The 15,722-nt window shown below is 39.1% G+C and overlaps 1 protein-coding gene across 1 annotated transcript; it reads left to right on the top strand.

Moving 5' to 3' along the window:
• Window positions 1-40: 40 nt before the first annotated feature.
• On the top strand, window positions 41-14,092 carry LOC146452389 (uncharacterized). The gene is made up of 10 exons (XM_085098021.1): window positions 41-283; window positions 1,478-1,587; window positions 1,904-1,984; window positions 3,094-3,233; window positions 5,130-5,640; window positions 6,026-6,050; window positions 6,949-7,005; window positions 9,094-9,150; window positions 10,556-11,948; window positions 12,653-14,092. Exons 1-9 carry the CDS (start codon window positions 161-163, stop codon window positions 10,616-10,618), a joined length of 1,167 nt encoding a protein of 388 aa, XP_084954147.1. The 5' UTR covers window positions 41-160; the 3' UTR covers window positions 10,619-11,948; window positions 12,653-14,092.
• The last annotated feature ends 1,630 nt before the right edge of the window (window positions 14,093-15,722 follow it).

Genomic DNA, 15,722 nt, shown 5'->3' with positions numbered 1-15,722 from the left:
ACAATAGGTTAAAAAATTAATATAAAAGAAGCCAATATTTCATATTTTCAGTGCGCCTTTTGTAGCTTTCTTGTCTTCCGCGATCCTTATCAGTCAGCGGAATGTCTTTTGTTTCCCATATACTTCAAGTAAATGTCTTGTAAAAATCACTGTTTGCAATATGGCGGAGGAAGCGTGTAAGTCCAATGTTGAAGATTCCTCCAGTAAAAAACATCATAAGCAAGCCGCTTTGAGTTTTAATCGCCCAAAGTATCGAGAAGCTCGATGGGAAAGAGCAGTTAAGGTTTGTTCACTTTATTTACCTCTTAGTTTTTCACGCTGGTGTTATGCTAATATGTTGCTGTTTCGAGAAGTTTGTAAGCTTATAACTTAAAGACGGTGCCTACTAATACCGAAGTATTTTTGTGCAGTTTATGACTATGCGGGAAAAGCAGATCTTAGCAAGGCCTATTGAAATCCAAAAAGAAAATTGGGGGAAACCACGCATTTTTCAGAGATAATTACGCAACGATGTCTCTAAAAAGCGCCAAAATATAAAGAAATTTATGGGATTTTTTCCTAAATTGAAGCTTAATTTTCTCTGAAAAATGCATGGCTACCCCCAATTTTCTTTTGAGATACCAAAGGTATTTGGTAAGTTCTGCTTTCTCCGCATAGTTTTAAACCGCGCAAAAATATTCCTGTATTAGTAGGAACCACCCATAGGAAACCTGAGTATCTCGCGATGCGCAGAACGTATGCGCAGTAACAATAGTAGGCACCGTCCTTAAGAGGAAAATTAGAAATTCTTCAGCGTAAATTAGCCGCATATGATTCCGAATTGGAGTAAACATGATGCAGAATACAGTATAGGAATCCAATGCCTAATAAATTCAAAGAAGATCTAGTAATGTGTCAACAAATTAGCTGTCAAATGTTGCAAGCTTTGTCTTCAACTGCCAATGAGAGGTGAAGAGTTAAATGGAGTTTTGTTAATATTTGAACAGGAAAAATTGGGTAAATTTCAATGTTAGCGGCGAAAATTTTGCCTGAATGGTACATCAAAGAAGGTGGGGATGGATCATGTGCCTGACTATGCTGAGCCTGAACCCCCCACCCTCCCCCCTCCTATCCCTGACTCTGACAGCCTTCCATTACCTTGTCCCCATTGTACCAGAGGATCAAGTATTCCAATAGGCCTTATCAATTCAATTGTTAACTACAGTCAAACCTCAGCTAATGGACACCTCCCATAGGTGGACACCTCTCGTAAGTAGACACTTGGTCATGTTCTCAGCTACATACAAATGCTACATTTTTAACCTCCTATAAGCAGTCACCTCTCTTTAGCGGGCACTTAAGGGTGTCTGCTTCTGGGAGGCTTGACTGTATAATAGCCAGGGATACTTTTTGATCCCTGTCATTCATCAGTTTCATTGACTCGACTGTAATACACATATATTTTATGAGGGTTTCGAATTTTATATTTACATTAAAGGTCTACACCATTAATTTGGAATCCAAGTATGTTCTGGTTCAAGGTGTTCCTGCAGTAGGTGCTACGAAAGAATTACTGGAGCTGTTTGCACTCTATGGAGCAATTGATGAGTAAGCTGATGGTGATTACTAACTAGGGGATAAATCTACACATTGTGATGTTATTTTAAGTTGCATCAAACATAGTTCAGGCCACACTTGTATTAAATATGCACTCTCTACAACTTTGTAAAGAAGTCATTTTTTAGTCCACTGCTGAAAGAAAAGGGATTTAAAATGTTACATACATGTAGGGGAAATCTAGTGCCATTTCACTGACACTTGCAGCTACAGATGAGATTGGACGTCAGCATAATAAATTATGCCTCGTCCCCTCCCGCAACTTATTCCAGGATTTACTTCATGGATATCTTCTTATATCATATAGATATCGTATTCTTGACGACTACCCTACTGAGCCTTTTACTGAGGTTTACTGGATTAAGTTTCAGAGAATAAATTCAGCAAGGTATGTGTTAATTAAACAAGAAGAAAAATGACATAATTTATGTTATCTTGTCCTTTAAGAATGTTTAAAAGATAATAATAAATTATACTTTTTTTCAAGGGGCTTTGTGCATCACCCGTTCTCACTGTTATCAATGTGAAGCAAACACTTTTAACAGAAAATAAAAAAAATTATGAGAGATATGAATTGTCAACCAGTGTTGGTCCAGAAGTTTATACTTTACAGTGTACATGTAACACGTGCATATGTTCAACAGTATATGTTAAGCTCTACCTCTGTAGTTTAACATTAGTTTATTGTTTATATTAACTTTTGTTCCTGTAAAGTGCAATTGAGCGTGCTTACATGGAATTTGCGCCATACAAATTTTAATTATTATGGCAGTACGTTAACATCTCATCTGAATGCCAGATATAAAATAAAAACACACAAGGAGTTAGGCAGGAACCTGTGACTAGCCCTGCATCTAAATTTACAATAAAATCATGTAATAAACTATGAAAATCATTTAAAAATAATGCAACAGGTGTTTGAGCATCTTAATCTTGAATTTAGCACAAGACCCTGAAAGTCCTAGCAATGTTCAGGCTACTACATGTACTTAGGACAGACTTCCGCATCCGTCTTAAAGTAGAACTCGCTGCTATGCTTTGCTCCTGGTATTCCTACATTGTAGTAGTTATGTGTGATCCCCAATACAGAGATTCTCAGGTTAGAGTCCTATGTTTCAAGAATAGAGAGAGGCATTTTAGAGTTTACAGCTTGTTTTTGTAAGCTGTAACTAATGACTTCACAATGGATAACTAGAAGCACAGCTCAACTTGTTAAATAAATGCAAGGCTTCGCCTTATACATCTTGTCTCAAGGGTAAAAACAATTATTTTTTATAGATAGTACTAAGACTTTGCAGCTACAGTATGTCCCCAAATTAAATTAAACGTCCTGAAAATAAGACTGATTTAGGGACAATTATAAAAGTTCTGACTTAATAAATTAATAACATGTAACTGTTGGACAGTTCAATTATTTTTGTTTTGTGTCATTTTCTTGTGAGAAACAGCTTTCAATGAAAACTAAAAGTGCAATTTGTCGTATTTAATTACTGTCAGAGTTGCCAAGAAGAAGCTGGATAACAGATCATTTTTTGGAGGCATTCTGCATGTTTGCTATGCACCAGAGTTTGAAACAGTCAACGATACTAGAGATAAGCTTCAGGAAAGAAGGAAAGTTATAGCAAAGAAGACAAGAGGTATGAATGTTGTACTAAAAGACCTTTAATTTGTATTTAACAGAAAACTCTCCATCAAGATAGCAATGATTTTAAAACATGTGTGTATCGTTAACCCCTTTAGTGCTTATGCACATTATTAATAATTAGTCAGTTCTAAAGTTTGACAAGTTGAGGTGGGAGCATGACTTCCTTCATCTGTTTGTCAATTTAATATTTATTTAGTGGTTGTTGTATTTGCCATCAGATAATGCGTCATGTGTTTTGCATTCAGCCTTTAATTCAGCAGTTGTGTGACTGAGATATATAATTTTCTTCGCTAGTGGTCAAATTTCTAGGGGAAAGTACATTGTACATTAGGTTTTGTCATCTGATGAATTAAAAACAAGAAGCTGTTTCCAGGTTACACTCGGACCATATTTGACTGTGTGGTGCATAAAGCCTACAATCTTTTAACAGTGATAAAAACCTCCAGCATCGCCAATTCCCCCAAATAGATAGCCTGCAAGCAAGCTCTCTTGGGGGTGGATCCTCTTTCCCCCTCCCGCCCCCCACCCCCAAGAGAGCTTGCTCGCAGGCTACCAAATAGATAGATACAGAGATATAGTGAGGCAATAAGTAACCACCAGATAGAATTGCGTTTCTTATAGTCAGAATAAAATACAGGGGAAAACGACATTTGTCATACGACTGTGCTTTTTATAATCACCTTTTGTTTAGAGACAGAAACCATTTGTACGGTCCTAATATGTATGTGACGCCGGGTCAATGACGGATCGTAATTTTCAGTATGATCTAGACCCAGGGGGGTACTCCCTTATGTGACCTTAACAGGGGCGTGCGGCCCAATAGGGTATGGTTTTCAGGGTGTTTTGTCTTGAACGGGGTATCTATTTCATCACTTTCTGTCTTAAACAGGATATCCCTACATGACTTAATGGCTTAAACAGATTGTGATTGCCAATGCATTAAAATACAGTAATAAACTAGTGAATTCTTTTTTTCATTCTAGTCTTAAACAGGGTGGGATTTTGGGTTAAATGTCTTAGAAAGGGCCTGAAAATTTTGAATTCTGTCTTAAACGGGATAGGGAAATCAGAGCATTGTGTCTTAAACAGGGTCAGGGTTTGAACGCCCGGGCCGCGCCTCCCTACCCAAGCATCTGTTGAAAGTAACGTTACGCATCACGCATATGTTTATATCCTTGTACGTTTTTCAATGTTTCACTGTTTATATTTTTAAATGAAATTCAGTGGAAAGCATTTGTTATTCACCTTTCATTTGAAGACACAAACCGTTTCTACATTGATTGTTTTTCTATAGTAAACATGAGACATCTTTATCTATGTTGGCCCGCGAGGTCATAGACTGATTTAGTTGCCAAATTTTCAGTTAAACAAAACTAACCTTGAGGCACTCAGGTTAGCCTAAAAAACACTCCGGTTAGCCTAAAGAGCACTCCAGTTAGCCTAAATAGCACTTAGGTTAGCTTAAATAGCTCCCCGGTTAGCTTAACGGTTAGCAGTTTATGTTGGGGTTGTTCACGCCTCGCATGCCTCGCATGTTTTGTTCATGCGTCACAAGTCTGGCTCACATATTGTAAACACTCCTCACGGCCTGAAAACAAAGAACGTGACCGAGAATTTAAAGAATTTGATAACACGACCGAAAACGTAACTCGCACCAGCCGAGTACAAAAACGAGACCAAGAACAATAACTCGTGGCCCAAAGTCTTATCTCTCGGCCCATCGTGACCCCAAAAAGAAAAAGAATTTGATAATGCTATCGAAACCTTAAATCGTGCTGCCTTACGGCCCGAGTAATTAACTGATAGTTGACTTGCGACTTGGACTCTTTGCCTTCAAGTTGATTAAGTAAATAATAAAAATATAATGGTGTTTAAAATCTGTTTGCAGAGCTCTTCGGTGCACAGCCAAAAGCACCCTCATCCCAAGTTTCTTATAAAACAGAGACTTCATCCAAGGGATCTGTGGAAGAACATGAAACCACTCTAGAAGCATCCTTTGATAACTGCAGAAGACATTCAACAGTTGATGAGCCAAGCCATACATGTACCACAGAATCAGCTAGACCATTGCCTCATGACAAGAACACAGCATACACTATGCCCTTAGTCTCACCATATGATTATCCTGCCCTACCACATCCCCCACAGTCCTTAAATCCATACCAATATGCTCCACCTCCACCCCCATGGGAATTTCCTCGGGTGCCATCAAGCCATGCCACACTGCCACCATACTTGCAAAATCTACCTCCTCCCCCTCCTCCTCCTCCACCACCCCCACCCCCACCCACTGAGGCACTTGCACATGAGGATGCCAAGACATGCAGAGGAAGGGAACAGGAAAGACCATTTACTGTATATATGTCACAAGTAATGATTGGTCCACAGCCTGAAGAAGGGTGAGTTAATTATTAATTAATTATTAAATAACTATTTTTTAATTTATTTACATAAAACACATTTTTGTGGTATTATTTATTAAGCTGGGGATAAGTGTCCCTGAAAGTTAATAAGCAGTACTTTTCTGTGCTGTTGGTTAATAATTAAGGTTATAGAATGGTACTTTTCTGCAGTGCAACTTATTGTGCTGTACAAGGTGGTTCCAGTTTAGAATCTGGATAAAACAGACGAACCATTAAGACTGGGACATTCACTGTGCCCATTTGAATTATTTAATTACAAATTGTGGCTAGGTTGTCCCTCTCGTGTTAATAGTATGATTAACAATGTTGAATGTCAGTTCTATTAATTCTTCATTAAGTTGTTTTTTTCATTCTTTTTCAGAACTTCTTCAAACAAGGCGTCTTTGGTAACAATTTTTTTTTTCTTGATAAAATAATTTTTTTTAAACCCTCCCTTATAAGTGACTGTTAAATAAATTTTGCACTTCCCCAATTCCTCACCCCCCCCCCCCCCCTCTCCCCCCAATCGTTTGCAGAAACATTTTGGCGTCTTGGTAGGCCTGAATTCAGGGTGACATTAATGTGGTTTTGATGGAGTGGAATTGCAGTGGAACAACTCCAATTCCCTCCCCCCCCCCCCCCAACCTTTCACATAAAAATTTTTGCAGTTTGGTAGGTCTGGTTTTAAGGCGATTTGAATGCAGCTTTGATGAAATGGAACTGCAGTGCATACATGTACATTCTGTCATCATTTGGAACCCTCAAGGGAAACTTACCATGATTATGCTCACTTCGAATTCATCACACTCAAATCAGTGCTAACATCACCGCTACAAATGGTCCTTTGGAAAGTTTGTATAAATTCAGGAAAGGAAATCAATGAAATATTATTCTCAAACTTACATGTATTAATAATTCATCAAGAGAAAACAAAGAAAATCACTACACTGTGACTGTGGTTTGGATATGTGCTCCTAATTACTATAAAACTTTGCCAACTTTAGCCTTGAATTTCTCCAAGAATTATTGATCATTTGAGAAGCCATATCAAACACTCGAAAGTATGTTTTATCAGATATCCAAACATCCTCAAAGTCGTTTGAAAAAAAGCGGTTTCACCTCATTTTTTTAACCTACTTCTCAGTGTTGGATATCTGCTGAAACACGCTTTCTCGTGTTTCAATCACTGAACATTGCATAGTGAACGAATCAAAACATTTTCCACAACAGGATTGCTCATTCTTATTTAAAGTCTTTGTATCTGTCACCTCAGTTGTGTTCACCGCTATTGTGATTTTTCTCCAGACTGGTGATCATTCACTGGATCAGACTGCAATGTCTATTAGAAATAAAATACAGAAGGCAAGTTCACTGATTAATCTTTCAGAAAAAAAAAATGTTTATGATGACGTTCATACATGTAACTGGACATTGGGTTTGTTAGAGAGAGTGAAGTCCGGTTTTCACATAATACAGCTCTTGTTTCTGGTTGTTTTGAGACTGATCGCAGTTGTCGCGTTGTGACCTTTAACAAGAAAGAAACTTCGTTTTGTACAGGGTATCTTCAACTTCTTATTTAACTGGGGATCAATGAACCATCTAGAACCTAAGAAGATCCTGTGATGGACTGCTGTTCCAGGGGGTGGTAATACACGTAGTTTCTTCTTGTTGGTTATCCTTTGAGGTACTAACATCCCATCTAGGGTAGAGTAGGTAATACTACCGTAGGGTTACGTCCTGCTGGGTATCCTGTGATGGACTAGAGCTTAAGCAATGACGACGGCGACGACAACGACGACCGCAAAACAATAGGTTTAATGAGCAAAAACAATAGCTCTGCACGTGCGTTTTACATCCTTGGTACATTTCTTTGCCGTCCTCTGCAAAACAACAACGTGAAATGACCACATTTAAGGTTTTGTGGAGAACGTGAACGCACCACGGTGAATTTTTCGTTTTCTTTCTTAACTTGTACGCCACTCCTACCAATTTGGATTCCTGGATAGTTCGCCATTTTTGTAAAACTTGAGCGAGTTAAAATAATCGCGAAGTAGCACAAATGAAATAAAGATATATTTTCTGGTGACGTTTTCGTTGACGTTGCAGTCGTCGCTGCTTAAGCTTCTTAATACTCCAACAAGTAGTTTCTTCATGCTGGGTATCCTGTGATGGGATTGCATTTTTCCTTGACATAGTACTCAGTAGTACTCCGACGAGACTCTTCGTGCTAGGTTCTCTTTGATAGACTAGTGTTCATCCACATGGGAGAGACGATGCTTTTAGTCACTTAAGGTGATTCCGTTGAATTGCATTGCGCATCCCTGCTGCGCATAATTTTTCGCGTCATTTAGCGCGCGCACGAGCGCGCGCACGCACAAACATTACGGGATTTCCTTGAGGTTAAGCTTGGCACGAAAATAAATGGCCCTTTACTTCTAAACGAGCACGGTGACCCCCATTTTTTAATGCATCAATTTAAATGTCATACGGTTGACCACTATATATCGCGATTTAAAGAAAAGTTTAATACTCTACTTTGAGATATTTTTATTTGAATGCTTTAAAAAGCACGTATTTGGGTAGTGCAACTTACGTGCACACGCAGCAAAATCTTTAATTTCTTTCATAATCTTAATTCCAGTTCAATGAAAGTAGTTTGTTGTGTAAGATTAAAGTAAATTTTGTTTAACTGCTTCGATATTTTAATGCAAGAAAGTAATTTTTCTAGAAATGATAGTTCCCTTTTCTGATTGCTAGCGTTCCTAATATAAACCTCGTGGGTCATCTATTTACTATAATAGCCATCCAGGTTGCACAAGAACGAGCACGGTGACCCCCATTTTTTATTGCATTTTTGTAATGCTCATAACATAGTCATGAACTGGACCAAGTCTTAGGCAATTTTAAATACTCCTTCTTTTTCAGCGGAATCACCTTAATAGGGAGCTTAGGCAACGAGTGCGGCAACGGCAACGAAAACGTCACCTGAAAATACACCTTTATTTCATTTCTGCTACTTCGCGATTATTTCAACTCGCTCAACTGTTACAAAAATGGCGAACTATCCAGGAAACAAATTGATAGGAGTGGCGTGCAAGTGAAGAAAGAAAATGAAAAATTCACCGTCGTCAGTTGACGTTCTCCGCAAAACTTTAAATGTCATTTCACGTTGTTGTTTTGCAGAGGACGGCAAAGAAATGTACCAAAATGTAAAACGCACGTGCAAAACGATTGTTTTTGCTCAATAAACCTATTGTTTTGTGGCGTTGTCGTTGCCGTCGCCGTCGTCGTTGCTTAGCTCCCTAATGTCACAGAAACCAGTAGTGGCAGTTAGAGAACAGTGGCCAAGGGAGAATTGAACAGTTCTTGAACAAATCATTACAGCTTTGGTTAGAATCATTACAGGCTTCTTTATTGGCTTGAAGCAAAACTTGTTGTTTGTCATTACAGTTATCAAGAACACACGAAGTTTCATCTACGCCTTCACAAAACATACATGTCATTGAGGTAAGAAACCAAATGGATATTCAATTCCAGTGAGACTCGTTTATATTACAAGAGTGTTACGAGGATGAGCAATGTTCATTTAATAATTTACGCTGTTTAAAAGACAGTATATCGGTAGTCAGTGATTATCTACACTAAATTGAATTATGACACACACAACAGTGCAATGAAGTCGTCTGTATTTGACGTTATTGTCAACTGAGCAGATTTAAGCAACCATCTCTATGACAATCAATTAAAGCAAGATACACGGCCTTCTGGTCGTTCGGTGCCCGACGGTTATGTCATGCTGATGAGGCCTAACAAGGCCGACACAGCTGTCCATGGCTGCCACTGCCCGGGTGATATGGCACTAGTCAGGCCGTGGGTTGGTGTCCGAGTGTGTCACTTGCTTTAATTGATTGAACCATCTCTATGTTTGAAATAGATTTCTGTTCTTACGATCAACACACTGAAAAATCCCGTGCATCTTCTGAGAGGAACCAAATGGAGCGTTCACACGGAAGACACTTAACTCGACAAACTGGTGTTTTCAAACAGCAAAAGCTAAAGCAAACACGGCAAACCTTCAAAAACGCCACTTTATTGCTGAAATTCGAGTTTTTCATCTATCATCCTCTGTGTGGTGTTTGAAGTAAACAGCACATGAATTATTTAACAAGCATTCACGTGTCGAATGTCAAATGTCAAAAGATTGTTATTGAAATAATCAGCGAGGTTATGCATCAGTCATTTCCAGTCCCTCAATAAACCATACCGTCCTTATCTTGACCGCGCTTTGTTTTGCCTTCCGCGGCCAGGGGAGTTGGGGCGGGTGGACACCCCCTCCATAAGACCGAGCCTATTAAAGGTGTGACAGTGATTCTTAGCTGTTCAAAGATGTTTCCTTTGAGGTCCGCAGTGAGAAGTGATGACGTCATATGACGGATTTCAGGATTTCCCCAAAGTTTGAAAGCTTCAGAAAACCGCCACAATTTTACCAACAATTAATCTAAACCAATCAAAGAACGCCAAAATATTAAAATGATCTAAAAACGTAAAAGTTACTGTATGAAACTTATTAATTTTTCTCCATTAAAAACAGGAATATTCCAACTTCTGAAAACCTGCCTGTAAAAATGTGCTTGCCACGGTGACGTTAAATTCGGTGAGCTCTGCCCTATAACACCAAATTGTCCCAAGATAACATTTTGAAAAAGTCACGACGTTAATGGTGTTTGCTAAAATATTAAAAAAAGGTTAAAATGTTCAAATTCTACGCCAGCAGAATCCAACCCCACCTCCTGTGCTTATAGATAGGATCAATGCCTGAGGTAATACAGTGCTATGGAAATAGTTAAAAAAAATAAAGGCAAAGTACTATATATTCTTTTTATCAATATTTTTGGCGTGTTTTTATCACCAGAATCCTACAGAATTGGCTACCTCGTCAGTTCCGAAGAAGAGTTTGAAAAGAAAGAGAATATGACACATTGTGGAGTCACGGGTCCAAGACTAGAGGCAAACCTTTGCAGTCCCACTGTGTGCACTGTCGATATCAGAGCAGTTTTTTTAAGGTGCTATCGTATTTTTATCAGTAACATCGATGTTACTAATAAAAATATCAATCCAGGCAAACTTCAATCCAAAACCAATAACTGGTGTAAATGTCACATCGATGGGTATCGTAGAAGACTACCAAACACCTGGTTGAAAAAGTGAGATATGGTCCCTCAAAAACTGTTAGTATTGAAACATCTTAATTGCGCAGTCGTCCGTTCCTTACCACCGTGTTGAGTCACCACGCCCAAGATCCAGCCAGTTAGATTATTCTGCTCTGCATAGACTGAAAAGTGACAGCACCAAACTTGACGCGTTCTGGTGGAAATGTTTTCAACTCAAGTGGTATATTCTACCAGATCTTGGGAAGTGTTAGACTGACATTCGTCGTTCATAGGATGAGGCATATTCTAAATGGCGCAATAACACGTAAGCTTATAAAAGATTGACACCATAACTTAAACGTACACCAAGTATGTCTTCCTCCACGAAATCAAAGGTTGCTAAACACCAGTGGATGTGCTCATCACAATACTGGAAAGTCTTTAGTTACAAGACTCAAGACGACGAGAAACACCAATCGCTGCTTGTGAAATGCAAGGTGTGCGAGAAAACCTTTTCAAGAAAAGCCTACGTAGCACTCCATCTCAAACGAAAACTCAAGACAATAGCGATGGGAAGAAAGTTTTAACCAAATCGTCGAAACCACAGACTTAAATGTTGATAAAAAATCAACTGCCGGTTATGAACCCGATGAGCTTTTGCAGAAAATCAACAAGACGCTAAGCGGCACCTCCAACTTTGACCGACGCTGCAGTGCAGGCGCGTTGGTTAAGTGACTTAAGTAACTTATCCGTGGTGTTTCAAGTTGTCGTTATTGTACCTATTGTTTTCTTGAGACGACAACAGGATGCTTCTCCAAACCTTGAGTTTATAAATAGAGAACCATGAGATTCTTGCCAAAAAGAAAAAAAAACAAAAAAACAATTGACTTGAAGTTCATCCAGGAAACGAGTTGTAACTCCTAAAATTGTCGCTTAATGCTACGTAAACTCGAGTAACGTGCGGGCTCCGTTGAGCCACTTGGTAGTGGCTTGCTCGATTTGTTGTGTTGGACACAGTTTCACTCTTGAACTTATTAATACATCTACTTTTCCGACTTAATCGTTCAAACATCCTATGGCAGGTGAACGAGGCGCGACAAGGAAGAAAGTCAACTGAGGCCAGACACTCAAGTAACGACAATGGAATTTCATCAGGTAAATACCTCTTCTCCATCATGCAACTAATATTAATTATTGCAATCCACCGCACGGTCAAAGATGGCGTCTGTATATTTTACCACAATACCTTGCGAACCTAACACATTACAGCCACAAAGAAAGCCATATTTTTGTGAAATTCGTCCCTGTACTAACAATATTGTGTATGCTAGGTTTGAAAGTTTTTTCTGTGCGTTTTTGTGACCGTTTTCCCAAGGTAACGTCTATTAATTTTATGCTCTCAGTGCCCGAAAAGGGTAATGTAACAGACTCAAAGCAAATTGTTTGCCTTCCTATGGACTGGGAACAAGAGAGAGAGAGAATTAAGAGAAAAGTCCTGTTCTGTCCACTATCCAAGGGCGGCCTTGGTTTTTCATGTTTCTGGACCGCAACCAAAACAGTACGTCTCAGCTTTGCCTAGTTCCAAGGCCTCTCTCTCTTTTTTTCTTCTCGTTCAATCCGAGCAAAAAACCGAAGCTTTCCCCTGCCATTCGTCTCGGTTACGCTACCGAAACAAATTGATCGTGAGGGACTTGGAGAAAGCTGTACAGGGAAGCAAGCCGGTCTCAGCTGAATATCCAGAGTATCGAACAGTACCATTACCAATCATATTTGGAAGGCAATCCCTAACTATTATTTGAAAAGCATTCAGTGAAAATAGCATAAGCATTTATTGTGAAATATCGTCCTATATTCCACAGAAACCAGCAGCACATGCAGTGTATAATCCTCACCAGCACTAGCATCCATCGGTCAGGGAGGAGCAAAACATATCACATTCCACCTATCCTTGAGAAGAGAATTCCAAAAGATCCACGCAACGACCCTATAGCTGGAGAGCTGCAAAACTGGCTAAATGGTTTTCTCAAACAGAAAATTTGCCATTTTTAAGTACAGTGTATTTGAATTGAGTTTTATGCAACTGGCTCCTGGTTTCTTGTAGATGTTGAAAGGTCATTGTTCTTCTGCTTTCTCTGAACCGGAAATCACTATATGATATATTCACACCCGTTAGCAAAACAATTGTTATGCACAAATATTGTTGTGCCATTTTCAATCAGCAGCTGTCACGCATCTAGATTTCTTTTCCTGACTCTTAGTTGTATCAAATTAGATTAGGTTCAGTTGTAGTCACACACGCGGACAAGAAAGAACTTTAAGATTTCAAGAACAAAATTATTTTAACTTGACGCCACTTATATACAAGAACGTTGGTATAAAGTAAAACTGCCGCTTATAAGCCCTGTGCTTATACAACTTCGTAAAGGGTTTTAGATGAGCTCATAAACGGAGGGGCTTATATCCGAAGGGTTGATAACCGGACTGAAAAAACCGTTTCGAAACGAGCTATAGCAGTATTGATCGAAATACGATTTTCATAATCATGTGCTAGTTGTTAATTAAAGGGACAGTATCACGCTATTTTTAGTAACACATCGAAAATCGGAAAGACGCTATTCGGTTGATAGCAGCCAAGATATAATGACAAAATTCCATTAAAAGACTATCAGAATGCAAAGAAACTACCCAAGGATATTTTCGCTGCCAGATGACCAAGATAGAGAGGGATTCAAATTTGAAAACGTCTGGTGGACGTTTTCAAATTTCGCTGTTGTAACGCACTAAAAATAGCCGGTTGTACTATATTTTGGTTCAACCTTTCGTCTTAGAATCACTATTAATATTTCTGTAAATTAGCGATTGAGAAATTAATTAACACAGTGTTCAAAGTTTAAATTTACTGAATTTTGGCCAAAAATCATGATATCTCCTATCGATCTCCCATGATACTGCCCCTTTAAGCTTGAAAACGTCAATGGAACAAAATTAAAACTAACGACGCGAACGAAACTAGAGGGGGACTTACAATCAGATGTATTTTTTGAAGCGGGGGGTTTATAGACGGCAGCTTACCGTAGGTAGATTTTTTTTATCAAAGGTATATCAAGTCCGTTTTCTGTGATTCTTAGAGTTTTATAAGTCTTTTCGTACATGCTGTCGCCCCGCATATAGTATTAATAGATTCGTTGTATGACAGTCGACCGAACTTCCTACGCTAATATGACGAAATAATAAACCCATATGAAACAGTGACATAGACGTCATTTTCCTCTGTGATATAGTAGTGTTTGTATAAAGATGCGATAACGTCTCTGGTAAGACTCGTGCTTCATTTCAATTGTGCTCCGTTACAAGAAGTGTACATTTTTTTGTGGGGGAGGGGGGGTGAATAGTCTGGGAGCATTGTAATCCCGTGGGAATTTTGTGTAGCAAACAAGCCACTACTCTAGATGTCTTAATGGGCCATGGAAGGCTAAATAACCTAAAAAATTTGATGGCACTTTTACAACTAACATGGTAAGGTTGTGGGTCACGTGACTGAGTTGCGATGGAAACGATACTCAGATGCAGCCTTTTTTTCTTCCATTACGTGACTAATCTCCGCTTAAATATTACTGTCATAACCTTGTAAGTTTACCAGCTTACTGGACTGGTCATTTTGATGCCTTTTTATGGAAGGCATGCCTTCAAACCCCGCTAAATGCTTAGGAATTCTGAAAAACAGAACGCCCGTTTTGCCAACAGAAAGTGGAGCCAAGACAAGACGCCTTAACATAAACATTGGAATGATGTTCTTGCGTCAAAGACTTCCCTCAGTGAAACCGAATGAAACAAACCCAAAGCGGAAGCAGTAATTAAGGCCACTGTCATTGTCCTTGCAACTGGCTCCTTTCTTCCTTTTCTTTTCTATGTTAGTCTGATGATGGTTTAGTTCGTACCGAAATATAACTTGTTTCCAACTTAGTTTTTGTCAGTTGTTGTCTAAATATTTCGACACAATGAGCATACTCGGAGTAGCTTTCATTTTCTAGTAAGATGTATGACTACGTTTACTTTAGTGCAACTTTAACTTTATTACCTCTCTCCTCTGAAAAGGTCTCCTTCCCCCGATCGGTTAGCTCAGTTGTTGAGCATCGGACTACCGTGCGGGAGGTCGTGGGTTCAAATCCCGGCCGGACCAACACTCAGGGTCTTTAAATAACTGAGGAGAAAGTGCTGCCTTTGTAATGACATCTGCAAATGGTTAGACTTTCTAGTCTTCTCGGATAAGGACGATAAACCGTAGGCTCCGTCTCACAACACTTCAATGTTCATAACCCTGTGGGACGTTAAAGAACCGCAAAGAGTATGGAGTTCCCGGTGTGCTGGTCTAGTCTTTTGTGCTGTTTCATGATTTCATAGGTTGGGTGGGTAGGATGAGGTCGCTAATGGACATATGCTGATGTAAACCGCATTTGAATACAGCTGTTTCGACAAAGGTTGTCCACCAAAAAAAAAAAAGCGTAAAAGCGTGCACAACAATGCCGAAAGGTAGTCTGGGAAATACGCAATAAATTTCAATAAAAGCTCAGAATCCATATTGCCCGCCATCTCAAGTCTTCGCTGTACGGTCGAGGCATTATGGGTTTGAGCTTTTATTGAAATTTATTGCGTATTTCCCAGACTACCTTTCCGCATTGTCGCGTACGCTTTTACGCTTTTTTGGACAACCCTTGTCGAAACAGCTGTATATATATGATTAGTATAAATCTACTAGTGTTCTATCACGAATGCCGTTCTCTGATTGGCTATGCTACTCGCTATCTATTCTGTGATAGATAGTGAGTAGCGATTTTCAACAAAATGGCGGCCGCTTCGTCGCGTTTTCGAAGTGTCTGCGATGAGGATATAAATGATTTACTTGTTTAGTTTTGAACGACTAGTAGATTT

Source organism: Pavona decussata, unplaced genomic scaffold (genome assembly GCF_977016875.1).
Source record: "Pavona decussata unplaced genomic scaffold, jaPavDecu1.1 SCAFFOLD_371, whole genome shotgun sequence".
NCBI lineage: Eukaryota > Metazoa > Cnidaria > Anthozoa > Scleractinia > Agariciidae > Pavona > Pavona decussata.
Note: the sequence above shows the minus strand (reverse complement) of the source record. Positions and strands in the feature narration are given on the sequence as shown.